General features: G+C 34.5%; 1 protein-coding gene across 3 annotated transcripts in view; it reads left to right on the top strand.

Annotated features, from left to right (window-relative positions):
* Positions 1-15,036, top strand: part of LOC143229818 (BTB/POZ domain-containing protein 6-B-like) — a 34,631-nt gene extending 19,595 nt beyond the window's left edge. For all 3 annotated transcript variants that reach the window (XM_076462641.1, XM_076462632.1, XM_076462624.1), the window contains exons 2-3: positions 708-971; positions 8,805-15,036. In XM_076462641.1, coding sequence (XP_076318756.1) covers positions 721-971; positions 8,805-9,894 — 1,341 coding nt within the window. In that variant the 5' untranslated portion in view covers positions 708-720 and the 3' untranslated portion in view covers positions 9,895-15,036. The remainder of the gene's footprint in view (positions 1-707; positions 972-8,804) is intronic.
* The last annotated feature ends 1,773 nt before the right edge of the window (positions 15,037-16,809 follow it).

Genomic DNA, 16,809 nt, shown 5'->3' with positions numbered 1-16,809 from the left:
CATATGGTTAAATTGATGGCTCTTTTATGTTTACAAAACATCTGAACATATGGTTAAATTGACAGTGGAATAAGTTTTTAAGTCTCCCATACCCGTTTACACTCTCGTCCTTAAGACGTTCTCGGTGACGGTCAATTGCAAACTCTCCCTTTGTTAACCTGAAGATGACCTAAGAAGGTCGAAACGTTGTTCTCTGCTTTATTTTGGTAAAAGTGTTAATACCCATACCAGCCGCTCTGAGATACAAATTAATCATCTGTGAAATCACGCATGAAACTCCAGTTGTTTGAGGGTAGTTAGGACACTCCAGTTGTTTGAGGAAGGCAAAATAACTGGAGTTTTATAAAGTTACTTATGAAAATTAGTTATCAGAAGCTATTTATAAAATTGTACTTGTTTGACTTTACTTATGAAACTTTGGTGGTTTCAGGCTGTTAAATATTAACACGAAATGTGTGGTCTATATAAAACCTCTACACACGCAAAGGAAAGGGGTTTAATTCATGGTGTATTATTAACTTAATATAGCCGTATTATCAGAAGATTAAGAAAATCGGTAATGTCATTGAGCAGTTACATAACGATAGTTTGGTTTATCTCTCAGTTTCTCAGACAGTAATGCCCGGCGTAACAGTGAACGGTGTTACAGTATTGTTGGGCTATCGAACTAAAGGAACATTTTACTAAACTCTTTTATATTTCGGCAGCATGTAGAATGTCATGAAAGACTGGCAGATGGACAGTAAGAAGGTTCTTCATCGTACGTCATCGCTGCTTCAGAACAAGTCCTTCACTGACGTTACCTTCATCGTTGGCCCGACGACGGCGTCCAAAAAATATGTTGGCCACAAGGTCCTTCTGGCTATGACGAGCCCTGTGTTCGAGTCTATGTTTTATGGAGACATGGCGGACAAAGCTAAAGTCATTCGAGTAGCAGATATTGCTCCAATCGGGTTTGAAAACCTGCTCAGGTGAAACAGCACATTTCATTGGCTTATTAAAAAACATTAACAAGAAACATTTTTATGGTTTATACAAATTCATTGGTAAATAGATAATTCCACTACAGTGTTGTATCTTAAGTGTAGTTGTTATTTTAAATTAAGCACAAAGCTACACAATGGGCTATGTGTGTTCTGTCCACCACGGGTATCGAAACCCGGTTTCTAGCGTTGTAAGTCCACAGAAATACCACTGAGCCATTGGGGAGCCTCTTAAGTGTATTTGTAATTTCTAAAAACAAAAACGAGATGAAAGCAGTAGCTTTATTATATACTGAAGTTAATATTACTTTCAATATTAGACATTTTTATATAGACGTTAAAAATATATTATAGGTAAGTTACGTTTTAGTTCTCTCTTTAAAATCAGTGTTAACCTCAGCAAGAAAGAGTAAACGTACGAAGAAAGATAGAGAATAACGATATGAAAAATAAAATACTTACTTGATAAAGAATAACTGGCACACTAAAATATTGTCTGACTAGTACTGTACGTGTGAGGTAATATTGTCTGACCAGTACTGTACGTGTGAGGTAATATTGTCTGACCAGTACTGTACGTGTGAGGTAATATTATCTGATATTAAATATTTATACTGACATCTATTTAATAGGGAACAAATGTTAAGATTGTGTGTGTAATAAAAAGATACTGTGTGTTGTACGGAAAAACGTCTAGGAATATACGTATCTAATCGAAGAGAAACATGAAAACTATGATACCATAATTAGCTTGTGGCAGGGTAATATATCACATACAGAACACACCTATGTAATATGATATTTGATATTAAAAGAAACAAAGGAAAGAAAATGAACGTATAAAAATGATTTTTCTGGTGAAAAGGAACATATAAAAATCATTTGAATATGATGGCACTAAAGAACAGTACGTACGTGATGAATATTAACAATAAAGAATACTGAGTATGTAGCTGGTGAACAATAGTACGTACGTAATGATAACTATTAACAATAAAGAATACTGAGTATGTATCTGGTGAACAACAGTACGTACGTGATGATAACTGTTAACAATAAAGAATACTGAGTATGTATCTGGTGAACAATAGTACGTACGTGATAACTATTAACAATAAAGAATACCGAGTATGTAGCTGGTGAACAACAGTACGTACGTGATAACTATTAACAATAAAGAATACTGAGTATGTATCTGGTGAACAATAGTACGTACGTGATGATAACTATAAACAATAAAGAATACTGAGTATGTAGCTGGTGAACAACAGTACGTACGTGATGATAACTATTAACAATAAAGAATACTGAGTTTGTAGCTGGTGAACAACAGTACGTACGTGATAACTATTAACAATAAAGAATTCTGAGTACGTAGCTGGTGAACAATAGTACGTACGTGATGATAACTATTAACAATAAAGAATACTGAATACATAGCTGGTGAACAACAGTACGTACGTGATGATAACTATTAACAATAAAGAATACTGAGTTTGTAGCTGGTGAACAATAGTACGTACGTGATGATAACTATTAACAATAAAGAATACTGAGTTTGTAGCTGGTGAACAATAGTACGTACGTGATAACTATTAACAATAAAGAATACTGAGTTTGTAGCTGGTGAACAATAGTACGTACGTGATGATAACTATTAACAATAAAGAATACCGAGTACGTAGCTGGTGAACAATAGTACGTACGTGATGATAACTATTAACAATAAAGAATACTGAGTACGTAGCTGGTGAACAACAGTACGTACGTGATGATAACTATTAACAATAAAGAATACTGAGTTTGTAGCTGGTGAACAACATTACGTACGTGATGATAACTATTAACAATAAAGAATACCGAGTATGTATCTGGTGAACAATAGTACGTACGTGATGATAACTATTAACAATAAAGAATACCGAGTATGTATCTGGTGAACAATAGTACGTACGTGATGATAACTATTAACAATAAAGAATACCGAGTACGTAGCTGGTGAACAATAGTACGTACGTGATGATAACTATTAACAATAAAGAATTCTGAGTACGTAGCTGGTGAACAATAGTACGTACGTGATAACTATTAACAATAAAGAATACTGAGTTTGTAGCTGGTGAACAATAGTACGTACGTGATGATAACTATTAACAATAAAGAATACTGAGTTTGTAGCTGGTGAACAACAGTACGTACGTGATGATAACTATTAACAATAAAGAATACTGAGTTTGTAGCTGGTGAACAACAGTACGTACGTGATGATAACTGTTAACAATAAAGAATTCTGAGTACGTAGCTGGTGAACAACAGTACGTACGTGATAACTATTAACAATAAAGAATACTGAGTTTGTAGCTGGTGAACAATAGTACGTACGTGATGATAACTATTAACAATAAAGAATACTGAGTTTGTAGCTGGTGAACAACAGTACGTACGTGATAACTATTAACAATAAAGAATTCTGAGTACGTAGCTGGTGAACAATAGTACGTACGTGATGATAACTATTAACAATAAAGAATTCTGAGTACGTAGCTGGTGAACAATAGTACGTACGTGATGATAACTATTAACAATAAAGAATACTGAGTTTGTAGCTGGTGAACAACAGTACGTACGTGATGATAACTGTTAACAATAAAGAATACTGAGTTTGTAGCTGGTGAACAACAGTACGTACGTGATAACTATTAACAATAAAGAATTCTGAGTACGTAGCTGGTGAACAATAGTACGTACGTTATGATAACTATTAACAATAAAGAATACTGAGTACGTAGCTGGTGAACAACAGTACGTACGTGATGATAACTATTAACAATAAAGAATACCGAGTATGTATCTGGTGAACAATAGTACGTACGTGATGATAACTATTAACAATAAAGAATACCGAGTACGTAGCTGGTGAACAATAGTACGTACGTGATGATAACTATTAACAATAAAGAATTCTGAGTACGTAGCTGGTGAACAATAGTACGTACGTTATGATAACTATTAACAATAAAGAATACTGAGTACGTAGCTGGTGAACAACAGGACGTACGTGATGATAACTATTAACAATAAAGAATACTGAGTTTGTAGCTGGTGAACAATAGTACGTACGTGATGATAACTATTAACAATAAAGAATTCTGAGTACGTAGCTGGTGAACAATAGTACGTACGTGATGATAACTATTAACAATAAAGAATACTGAGTTTGTAGCTGGTGAACAACAGTACGTACGTGATGATAACTGTTAACAATAAAGAATACTGAGTTTGTAGCTGGTGAACAACAGTACGTACGTGATAACTATTAACAATAAAGAATTCTGAGTACGTAGCTGGTGAACAACAGTACGTACGTGATGATAACTATTAACAATAAAGAATACCGAGTATGTATCTGGTGAACAATAGTACGTACGTGATGATAACTATTAACAATAAAGAATACCGAGTACGTAGCTGGTGAACAATAGTACGTACGTGATGATAACTATTAACAATAAAGAATTCTGAGTACGTAGCTGGTGAACAATAGTACGTACGTTATGATAACTATTAACAATAAAGAATACTGAGTACGTAGCTGGTGAACAACAGGACGTACGTGATGATAACTATTAACAATAAAGAATACTGAGTTTGTAGCTGGTGAACAACATTACGTACGTGATGATAACTATTAACAATAAAGAATACCGAGTATGTATCTGGTGAACAATAGTACGTACGTGATGATAACTATTAACAATAAAGAATACCGAGTACGTAGCTGGTGAACAATAGTACGTACGTGATGATAACTATTAACAATAAAGAATTCTGAGTACGTAGCTGGTGAACAATAGTACGTACGTTATGATAACTATTAACAATAAAGAATACTGAGTACGTAGCTGGTGAACAACAGTACGTACGTGATGATAACTATTAACAATAAAGAATACTGAGTTTGTAGCTGGTGAACAACAGTACGTACGTGATGATAACTATTAACAATAAAGAATACTAAGTACGTAGCTGGTGAACAACAGTACGTACGTGATGATAACTATTAACAATAAAGAATACTGAGTACGTAGCTGGTGAACAATAGTACGTACGTGATGATAACTATTAACAATAAAGAATACTGAGTATGTATCTGGTGAACAATAGTACGTACGTGATGATAACTATTAACAATAAAGAATACTGAGTATGTAGCTGGTGAACAACAGTACGTACGTGATAACTATTAACAATAAAGAATTCTGAGTACGTAGCTGGTGAACAATAGTACGTACGTGATGATAACTATTAACAATAAAGAATACTGAGTACGTAGCTGGTGAACAATAGTACGTACGTTATGATAACTATTAACAATAAAGAATACTGAGTACGTAGCTGGTGAACAACAGTACGTACGTGATGATAACTATTAACAATAAAGAATACTGAGTTTGTAGCTGGTGAAAAACAGTACGTACGTGATGATAACTATTAACAATAAAGAATACCGAGTATGTATCTGGTGAACAATAGTACGTACGTGATGATAACTATTAACAATAAAGAATTCTGAGTACGCAGCTGGTGAACAATAGTACGTACGTTATGATAACTATTAACAATAAAGAATACTGAGTACGTAGCTGGTGAACAACAGTACGTACGTGATGATAACTATTAACAATAAAGAATACTGAGTTTGTAGCTGGTGAACAACAGTACGTACGTGATGATAACTATTAACAATAAAGAATACTAAGTACGTAGCTGGTGAACAACAGTACGTACGTGATGATAACTATTAACAATAAAGAATACTGAGTACGTAGCTGGTGAACAACAGTACGTACGTGATGATAACTATTAACAATAAAGAATACTGAGTATGTATCTGGTGAACAATAGTACGTACGTGATGATAACTATTAACAATAAAGAATACTGAGTATGTATCTGGTGAACAACAGTACGTATCTGATAAAGAATAATAGAAAATAATATTTAATATGTGTGTGATAAACAACAAGATAATAATATGTAGCTGGGAGGAAAGATGCCAGAAAAGTATACGATTCTGATACAAAAAATATTAAGATAATAATATCTGTCTATCTTACTAACATTTACCTACCGAACGTTTGTATTCTTTTAATTTCTTTGTTGAACTGTGAAAACCCAAAACGTAGGCGGTTTTACATTGGTTGCATGAGGTTAAAGCTAGGTTATTAAAGAGATGAAAACTGTATTATTTGACTGATGTAAAATTGCTTGCACAGTTTTTCAGCTTGTCATATTGTGAAAAGAAAAGGTTGATATAACATACGTAACGACGAAACAGTTTTATAAATTCCAGCTGATCTTAGCTATTGTCAACTCTGATGAATTGAATTTTCGTGGAAATGTGTAAAACCAGATATTGCTTACAAAATCTTTTAGAAACTCAGATTAAAAATTAATGATATGGTTTTAAGTGATTAAATCTTTACTTTACTGAAAGTTTGTATTTTATTTTACAAGTTGTAGATACGACCTTTTCTTTCTTTAACCCTACAAATCAGAGAAAGTGATTTTTTTTAGACTCTTGATCCGCGGAAAGTTTCGCATGACGTAATGATCTACACATTTCGTTGGTACGTAATTTAGATGATCGTAATAAAATGAAACGGAGTATATAACTTACTGTGCAGGCCGTTTCGCTAATGATTTCTTTCCTTTACATGATTTCTGAGTTTTGTGGAACTGTAAAAATAAATTCACCTTTCATTTTAGAGAATAGAATTTTTCATCAGGGGGAGCCTGTATCTACATTACAAAGCAACTTTTGTCTACTTGGGTGTGCCTAGCGAACATTTTCAAACCTTCCATCCTATGATTTACCAAGAAAATTTCATGGGTGCTTTGGCACCCCAGAGGAGTTATGAAAATAAAAAGAAGGGGTGCTTTATTAATTTCTCCAGTTGAACGCGAGTTAATAACCGTTTCAAATTTCCCAATTGTTAGTGTCTTAATGCAAAGAAATAATATCCACTCGCGCCGTCCGACCACGTCTGAGTCGAAAGCTTTTGAATAAAAGTTTAATTGAAATATTCTCTTTGCTATATACAAAGTGTAACAGGCACGTGCGTGTCTTTAGAATTAAGTAAAATGACGGTTTATATCGCTACAAGTTGCTCTAATACATAAATCATGAAGAATGGTAATCCTTCCATTTCATCTGTAAAAAGGATATGGTGGAAGTATCAACAATGTCAGTTTTGTTAGATTTTCGTCCAACCCTGCTCGGGAGTTATCTGCACTAGCATCCCAAAGTTTTGTTAGATTTTCGTCCAAACCTGCTCGGGAGTTATCTGCACTAGCATCCCAAAGTTTTGTTAGATTTTCGTCCAACCCTGCTCGGGAGTTATCTGCACTAGCATCCCAAAGTTTTGTTAGATTTTCGTCCAACCCTGCTCGGGAGTTATCTGCACTAGCATCCCAAAGTTTTGTTAGATTTTCGTCCAACCTTGCTTGGGAGTTATCTGCTCTAGCATCCCTAAGTTTTGTTAGATTTTCGTCCAACCCTGCTCGGGAGTTATCTGCACTAGTATCCCTAATATTCAGATTATACACTAGAATAAAATCATCTAGTCAATGTCACCCACCTTCATTTCTTGGATTACTCTTTATCAACGAATAGTGCGACTGACCGTTATATTATAATGTCCTTATGAATTTCGATCTTACAACTCTGATTGCGAGTCGAACGTTCTAAATGCCAACCGGTGTCAAACTGTCAATTAACTGAAACGCCTTCTTACAACTCAAAATTCGCGTGACCATAACAAAGACTTGTTGTCCATAAAGAAATTAATATTAGCTCACATGAGCAAATTGTTTGTTTGTTTTTGAATTTCGCGCAAAGCTACACGAGGGCTATCTGCGCTAGCCGTCCCTAATTTAGTGGTGTAAGGCCAGAGAGACGGCAGCTGGTCATCACCACCCACCACTGACTCTTGGGCTACTCTTTTACCAACGAATAGTGTGATGGACCGCTACATTATAACACCCTTACGGCTGAAAGGACGAGTGTGTTTGATGCGACTGGGATTCGAACCCGCGACCCTCAGATTACACAATTGGCATCGCGAATTTGTTTGTTTGACGTTAAGCACAAAGCTACACAATGGGCTATCTGTGTTCTGCCCATAACGGGTACCGAAACCCGGTTTCTATCGTTATAAGTCTGCGGACATGTCGCTGTGCCCCTGGAAGGCTCTGTTATACTTGGACTGTTGCACTGTAAGGTTCTGAACCACTATTTCAGTGTTTAAAAACTGTATTTAACATGGTGTCGGAGGGAAGCATCTATGCTTGGATATAAACTATACTTAAAGAGGTGCTTTAGAAACAATGTACATGCATAGATACATACCTCATGTTGGATAATTCCTCTTTAATTTCTACATTAAACTCGTATGTGTCGTGTTCATGCTGAAACATTATGAGGATTTTCTTGTTATAATTTTGTTTTTCCACTGACTACAGTCTATTTTGTAACAAAACTGTCACCAAGTCTAGTGCCTTGGATATTTATTTTCTATCCTCAACATCAGACACCAAAATTACTCATCATCAATCTAAATAACCACAGACAATGGGCTAAACAGTATGACATGAATTAACCTTAGAATGTCTATTAAGTTCATATTTATGTGACCAAACTTACTATTATTGTGTGTATATATATTGTATTCCCATAAAGCACGTCTTTGCCGTGTATACAGAAGAAGATGCAGGTTTAAGAGTATTAAAACCTCTTGATTTTTTTTTTTTTTTATATAGATACGCTTACACAGATGCTCTAAATCTTGAAACGGTCGAAGATGCTATGCTAACAGCAACGGCTGCCAAGAAATATCTGCTTCCTCATCTCTTGCGAGAATGTTTCACCTACATCGAGAATAACGTTTCGCACACAACCGTGTGCCAGGTTTTGGAATTTGCTCTCAATCTTGAAGCACACTATCTCGTTTTCCAGTGCCTCAACATAATCGACAGACAATCATATCACGTGCTGACGTCATCAAATTTCCCACAAATCAGCCTTTCTATTCTCGAGACCATTGTGCAGCGAAAGCATCTTAATATTCACACAGAGATTACTTTGTACAATGCACTGTTTCAATGGGCCCAGGAGGAAGCTAAGCGGCGTAATCTCGAACCCACTATCGATAATCTAAGGACTGTAATGGATACAACACTACCGTACATTCGGTTTCTTGCCATGACTGCAGAAGATTTCAGCAAAGGCCCAGCAAAGGTTGGACTACTTTCTAAAGAGGAGTGTTTTCATATATTCATGAACCTTGCTGTACCTGGTATTACATCCGTACCACGAGGAATCTGTTCGGATACTTCCAGACGTATTCCTCCGCCAGAATCTTATGTGTGTAGCCGTTTCAAACCCGTGTCGTTTCACACTCCAATTCGACCACTACGAGTTTTTGGAGTTCGTTTTACTGTCACCAACATGGATGTCTTTGTAGTGGGACTTGGTATTTCCGTTAGGTTAGATGTTGGGTATTATTCCGCTAAAAAACCGAGTTACGATGGGTTACTTCGGTGCACGTGCAAGTTTCCGGATGAACGTCTGGGTCGGGAAGAACATAAAGTAAACTTTGTGCTTGCTAAGGATAAAGATGCGAGAATCAAGTTTCGAAAACCACTCTTCGCTCGTAAAGGTTTGGAATACGAAATTGAACTCCAGACACGATCAGCTGTAGCTCAAGATATTGTTGCACCCAATAACCGCAGCAGAAAGCACGAAGAAACAGCAGAGGGCGCTATATTTCAATTTTCCGCTTTCAAAAGAGGGCTCCAAAATCAGATGCTGGAAGTAATGGAGTTCTCCGAAATTCTCTTTTATTATTAAAGCAGCGTATTCTTGAAGATATGTAAGAAGAGCTACATGGTTATAAATTTATTGTTTCAAATTATATACATTATTTGACCTTGGAAACGCTTCTCTGGATTAACAGATTACCATTTAAAAAGTCGAGAAAATATGTAATAAGATGTGTGTAATTCACGTTTAAAATATGTTAACCATTTCACGATGTTTACTACAGATTTAACTCGTTATCTATGAATATTGCAATGTATTATTTATACCTAAATTTCTCTAGGAAATAACTTGTGTAGACGGAAAAGAAATAATTCTGTGGGAAGTTTTACGTATTTTGGACATACAATTAAAATCAATAACGTATGAATGATTTAAAGAATTCTTAGGAAATAAAAAGTTCTGCTGTTATAAAGTACATTAACTACATGTTGAGAAACACTTATATGTAATTAAATGTAAGTAAAAGATTTTTTCAACACTGTAAATTAACTACGATCATTTTGTGGGCATTGTTAAACGAATCTTTATTACACGAATTATTAATAATACAGTATAATAAATTAAATTACCAAATTGTTACACCAGGAATGAGTAATACGCATTTCTTGATAATTAACAATGAAATACAAGAAACAGCGTCATGGTATCGCTATGATAGTGTTGATGGTATAAATGTTAACATGCTACAATATCTTAAACATGGAACTTTTCTGAAGTACAATACTTGATTTTTAACATGTAAAACAGAAAAGAGGTGAAGTAAAACTTACAATACTAGTGATATTAACAGGCAAGAAATGGGGAAAATAATAGGCAAAATGTAAAGTAGTTTTAGACTTATCAAACAGGGTTAGAGAATTTGTAGAACTAAAATAATATATAGAATACTTGTGTTATTGACAAGTGAAATATGAGGTGTTTATAACCCTGACAAACAAAGTGGATAATTTGTGACCTTGTAAGAAGTGATATAGAGAATACTTGTGTTATTGACAAGTGAAATATGAGGTGTTTATAACCCTAACAAACAAAGTGGATAATTTGTGACCTTGTAAGAAGTGATATAGAGAATACTTGTGTTATTGACAAGTGAAATATGAGGTGTTTATAACCCTAACAAACAAAGTGGATAATTTGTGACCTTGTAAGAAGTGATATAGAGAATACTTGTGTTTTGACAAGTGAAATATGAGGTGTTTATAACCCTAACAAACAAAGTGGATAATTTGTGACCTTGTAAGAAGTGATATAGAGAATACTTGTGTTTTTGACAAGTGAAATATGAGGTGTTCATAACCCTAACAAACAAAGTGGATAATTTGTGACCTTGTAAGAAGTGATATAGAGAATACTTGTGTTATTGACAAGTGAAATATGAGGTGTTTATAACCCTAACAAACAAAGTGGATAATTTGTGACCTTGTAAGAAGTGATATAGAGAATACTTGTGTTATTGACAAGTGAAATATGAGGTGTTTATAACCCTAACAAACAAAGTGGATAATTTGTGACCTTGTAAGAAGTGATATAGAGAATACTTGTGTTATTGACAAGTGAAATATGAGGTGTTTATAACCCTAACAAACAAAGTGGATAATTTGTGACCTTGTAAGAAGTGATATAGAGAATACTTGTGTTTTTGACAAGTGAAATATGAGGTGTTTATAACCCTAACAAACAAAGTGGATAATTTGTGACCTTGTAAGAAGTGATATAGAGAATACTTGTGTTTTTGACAAGTGAAATATGAGGTGTTTATAACCCTAACAAACAAAGTGGATAATTTGTGACCTTGTAAGAAGTGATATATAGAATACTTGTGTTATTGACAAGTGAAATATGAGGTGTTCATAACCCTAACAAATAAAGTGGATAATTTGTGACCTTGTAAGAAGTGATATAGAGAATACTTGTGTTTTTGACAAGTGAAATATGAGGTGTTTATAACCCTAACAAACAAAGTGAATAATTTGTGACCTTGTAAGAAGTGATATAGAGAATACTTGTGTTTTTGACAAGTGAAATATGAGGTGTTTATAACCCTAACAAACAAAGTGAATAATTTGTGACCTTGTAAGAAGTGATATAGAGAATACTTGTGTTTTTGACAAGTGAAATATGAGGTGTTCATAACCCTAACAAACAAAGTGGATAATTTGTGACCTTGTAAGAAGTGATATAGAGAATACTTGTGTTTTTGACAAGTTATATGTCAAGTACTTATAACCACCAGAGAAGTGACGTTTTGTTTTTGAATTTCGCGCAAAGCTACTCGAAGCTAAGTTAGCAGTGTAAGACTAGAGGGAAGGCAGCTAGTCATCACCACCCACCACCGACTCAAAGAATAGTGGGCCTGACCGTCACATTATAACGCCCCCACGGCTAAAAGGGGCGAGCATGTTTGGCGCGATGGGGATTCGAACTCGCGACCCTCAGATTAGGAGTCGAACGCCTTAACCCACCTGGCCGTAAGAAATGACGTAGGAAATATTTGTGTTCTTAAGAAGTTAAATGTTAAGACACTGATGTAAAATAACTCTAACAAGCAAAGTGTAAAGAATTTGTAACGTTAAGAAGTAGCATAGAGAATACTTGTGTTCTTGACAGGTAAAATAGGAAATTATCATAAGCTTAGGAAGCAAAATATGGAGTATTTCTTACCCTAACAATTAATACGTTGAACTTGTGACGGTTAACAAGTAAGATATTTGTAACCCTAAAAGCAGTGTATGGAACGCTCGTGACTCCAACAAAGAAATATGTGGAATATTATTGATTTCATTATGTAAGATATTAATCAGTTGTGGTTTTAACATGTAAAGATATGACCTTTATAAGTAAAATATAAAGTTTTTCTTGTTAAGGTCACAAAGTGTCAAAACAAGTATGTTATGAAATTCTCGTTCACTAAGAAATAAAGGTTGATTCGAACAAACATATTTATTTTAATTAACAAGATAATAAGTCACACCCTTAACGATTTAGATTTAGACTAAATAAATGTTCACGTATCTGTTATGTGTGTTTAAAGGAGTGGATTTATAAGAAGGGTACAAGGTAACATAAGTGGTTTGAATTTCACGCAAAGCTACACGAGGGCTATTTGCGCTGGTCGTCCCTTAGCAGTGACAGTCTAAAGGTTGGTTGGTGGGTTTGTCGTTTTATGGTGCCAAAGCTATGTATAAGCCAGTTTAGCCAGTCAGTACCATTCACCGCAAGCTCTTGGGCTACTTTTTTAGTGGGATTGACCATCACGTTATAACGTACTCACAACCGAAAAAGCGAGCATGTTTATTTAGACAGGGGGTCCGAACCTGCGACCCTCAGGTTGCAAGTCGAACGCATTAAGTACCTGGCCCACATAATATGTTGTGTAATGTTATGACTAGTGAGAAGTGTTAGGGATATGACTTGGCATACAATAACTCCTTCAAAATATATAAATTTACGATTAAGTTACTTGTACGAAGCTTGGTTTGAAAATATTATATAATACCTTTGTGGGTATAAAATATCTTTTCTGACGAAGGACTGGAATTCAAATTTTTGGTGTAGTTTCTGTAACAATGATTTACACATATAAAACTGTGGAATTATTCTTTTGTTTGTATTATTGCAAAATATTTCTCTATTTCAGCTGGCAAGGTTTATGTATTCACGTCTTTTTACATACAGCATGCGTGTTTGTGAGCTCATATTAGTTGTAAATTTACATGTTTAAAAATGTGAATTGTCATCTTGTCAAAAACATGGGGCGTGTTTGGAATTGTATCCCAACTATACTTTTTTTTTTTTTTTTTTTTAAATCAGAATGTAAGATGTAAACCAATTGAACAATGTTAAGTTTCGGTATGCCATCAAATGACGTGTCAAGCACTTGTTATTTAAACAAGTAGGGTACGAAATACTTGACATCTAAATAAATAAAACTTGAACACTTGTGTCATAAAATAAGATATACTCGTGAAGTTAACAAGTAAACATATTCGTAATGTTAACCTCTTGAAGTACACACTCAAACAATATGTGAATCAATTACGCGAATATAATAATATCTTGCAATCTACATAGAAATACAGCTACAATAGTATTCGTGGTATTACAACAATTGAATTAGAAGTAACCAATAGTTTGTGGCTTCAGTCAAAGAAAGTTCCAACGATATAGAAAAGAAGTGTACTATTTTAACAATTTTAAATCCATTAGTACTTCTTTACGAATAACGAACTCGCAGATAAAGTAACCTAAGTGAATGATAATAAAGAATATTAAGGTTATAACACTTATCATCGGCAAAGTCGCCTAGATAATGTTTAGGTTCAAGTGACTTTTGACGATATTTCTGTAGTTAGGTAAGAAGGAAAAGAGAAAGAAATAGACTTTTTCAAGCATAGATTACTTATTGTTAATGATTGTGGTTTTACTACAGAGAATGTTTAAGAACTTCATAATAAAATAAATATTGACAGTGATGAAAAGTTTTCACCGTCATAATTATCAATTTTGTAAACTTGGTTAATATTTTTGTTAGGAAAGCAGTGTTCTTTACTTAAATAAAACGGGAGCGCTTTTCAAATAAAATTTATATTGATCCAAATTCTCATAATTTAATATTATCAACAAAATGGTGAATTCCATGCTCTAGACCTTTAAATAATTATGTAATATATATATTTGTTTATGTTGGTTCGGTGATGATATTTTAGGCTTACTACACCATAATTTGGACTTCGATCTGTTGCTTACAGCCTTGACGGAATTGAAAATAAAAGTTTTGTTTTCGTCGCATTTTATATTCCTTTTTAATCTCATAAGGAATCTGTGATACACTTTTAGGTAAAATTTTTATATAAGTAAATTAAGTTTTAATGTTGAGTAACTTTCTAAGTATGTTTGTACAGTTTTAAGGAATCTTGCTTATTTTATTTTGTCATCTGCGATGTTTATTTTGGACGATTATGTGAGCCTTAGCATTAAGCATACAAAATAGTAATAATGTACCGTTCAACCTAAATGATCCACACAATGTATCGTTTCGATCTTAAAATAAACCCTTCATTAACGTATTTGTATACATGTCGTATGTTTTCCAGATTGAAATAATGGTTAATTATCACAACAATATGTTCGAGAATAGTTTTATAAACTTTAAATAAAGTGAAAGGTCTAGTCAGATTACTTGGTATCCACGTTAAAACTGATTTTTAACCCTTAACAACACGAAACGAGTTAAGCTTAGGTTTAAGTCTTCAGTAAAATATTAATATTAAACAAGACGTTAGGTTAATTTAAAAATGGAGTATCATAAAATGTGCTTACATTTTACTAATTCGTCATGTTTTATATTAACACGTTAAAATAACCATATTCTTCATACATGTAACATTAACTGAAATAACATTCAGTGTTAATTACTCATCTAAAAACTCTCTTATTAACGAACAGGAAAAATTCGGTTAAGTTTCAATGTCGGTGTCAAAATTTTCTCTCTATAGGGTCAGGTTCCACTTAGACATGACAAAAATTTAACAAGAATCTAATAGACTAAAAACATTATAAAACTGTTTTGTAAATTTTTCGATCAGTATGTGAAATCACTTGAAAGAAGCTATTGCACAGATAACTCTCCTGTAGCTTTGCGCAAACGTTCCCTAATTTAGCAGTGTAAAACTAGAGAGAAGGCAGCTAGTCATCACCACCCACTGCCAACTCTTGGACTACTCTTTTTACCAACGAATAGTGGGATTGACCATCGAATTATAACGCCTCCACGGCTGAAAGAGCTAGCTTGTTAGGTGATGGGGTTAGAACCCGCGACCATCAGATGACAACTTGAGCGCCCCTCCCTCACCATGTGGTCATGCAGGACTGAAAGAATTTTTTTATTAGTGTTATACTTTTCTTCACCGGACTGAGTTTAACTTCACTAAGAAAAATACAGCACAACTTTATAAACAGTTCTAAAATTAGATTAGACAAATATATTTATTTGTTGTTGAATTTTGCACAAAGCTACAGGGGGACTATCTGCGCTAGCCATCCCTAATTTAGCAGTGTAAGACTAGAGGGAAGGCAACTAGTCATCACCACCCACCGCTAACTCTTGAGCTACTCTTCTACCAACGAATAGTGGGATTCGCCGTAGCATTATAACGCCCTCATGACTGATAAGGTGAGCATGCTTAGTGTGACGGGAATTCGAACCCCGCCGTGACCCACAGATTACGAGTCGAGTGCCCCTAACCACTTGGCCATATCGGGCCAGTTAAGTTTGAGGAATATTACGAAATCTGACTGAATTCTCGACCGCTAAAAGACAGTATAGGTAGAGGACAGTATACTTCAACAGTATTACAAGAAGCACGTATATACTGAAGTGGTACGGGTGTTGTTCCCACAGTTTACTTTTCACTAGCGATGTTACAGTGCCTTTATCTCGACTGTCATGCTTTTCCACGACAAACACAGACCTTGCGTGTATTCCACATTCTACGTCATTCATATTTTAATATTAATACGTAATTGTTTAGCTTTAATGAAATATCTATGTTTGTTACTTTCAAATGCAATACTTATTTGTTTTCAGAACATAATGTTGGCAGAATACAGATAGCCCTTTGTGTGTGTAGCTTTGTGCTTAACTTCAGACAAACAGAACTTAATTTGCCCCTTATTCTCCACTTTCTCTAGAACTGAACAAACAAAAACACAAACATCTAACATTTAAAACTTTGATAAATGACAATAAAAATAATTGTACATGTCTAAACGTTGTTTGTCATTGAGCACAGAGGGTCGTTTCTGCTCCACACACGACGGGTATCGAACTCCGGTTTATAGCAGTATAAATTCGTGGACATGCCGGTCTGCCACTAGAGGGCATGTCTGAATTAAAATAAACTAGAAAATGTTTTTCAGTTAGACGTGTCAGTTCATTCTTTA

Source organism: Tachypleus tridentatus, chromosome 1 (genome assembly GCF_004210375.1).
Source record: "Tachypleus tridentatus isolate NWPU-2018 chromosome 1, ASM421037v1, whole genome shotgun sequence".
In the NCBI taxonomy this organism is placed as follows: Eukaryota; Metazoa; Arthropoda; class Merostomata; order Xiphosura; family Limulidae; genus Tachypleus; species Tachypleus tridentatus.
This window is presented reverse-complemented; position numbering and strand designations above follow the sequence as displayed.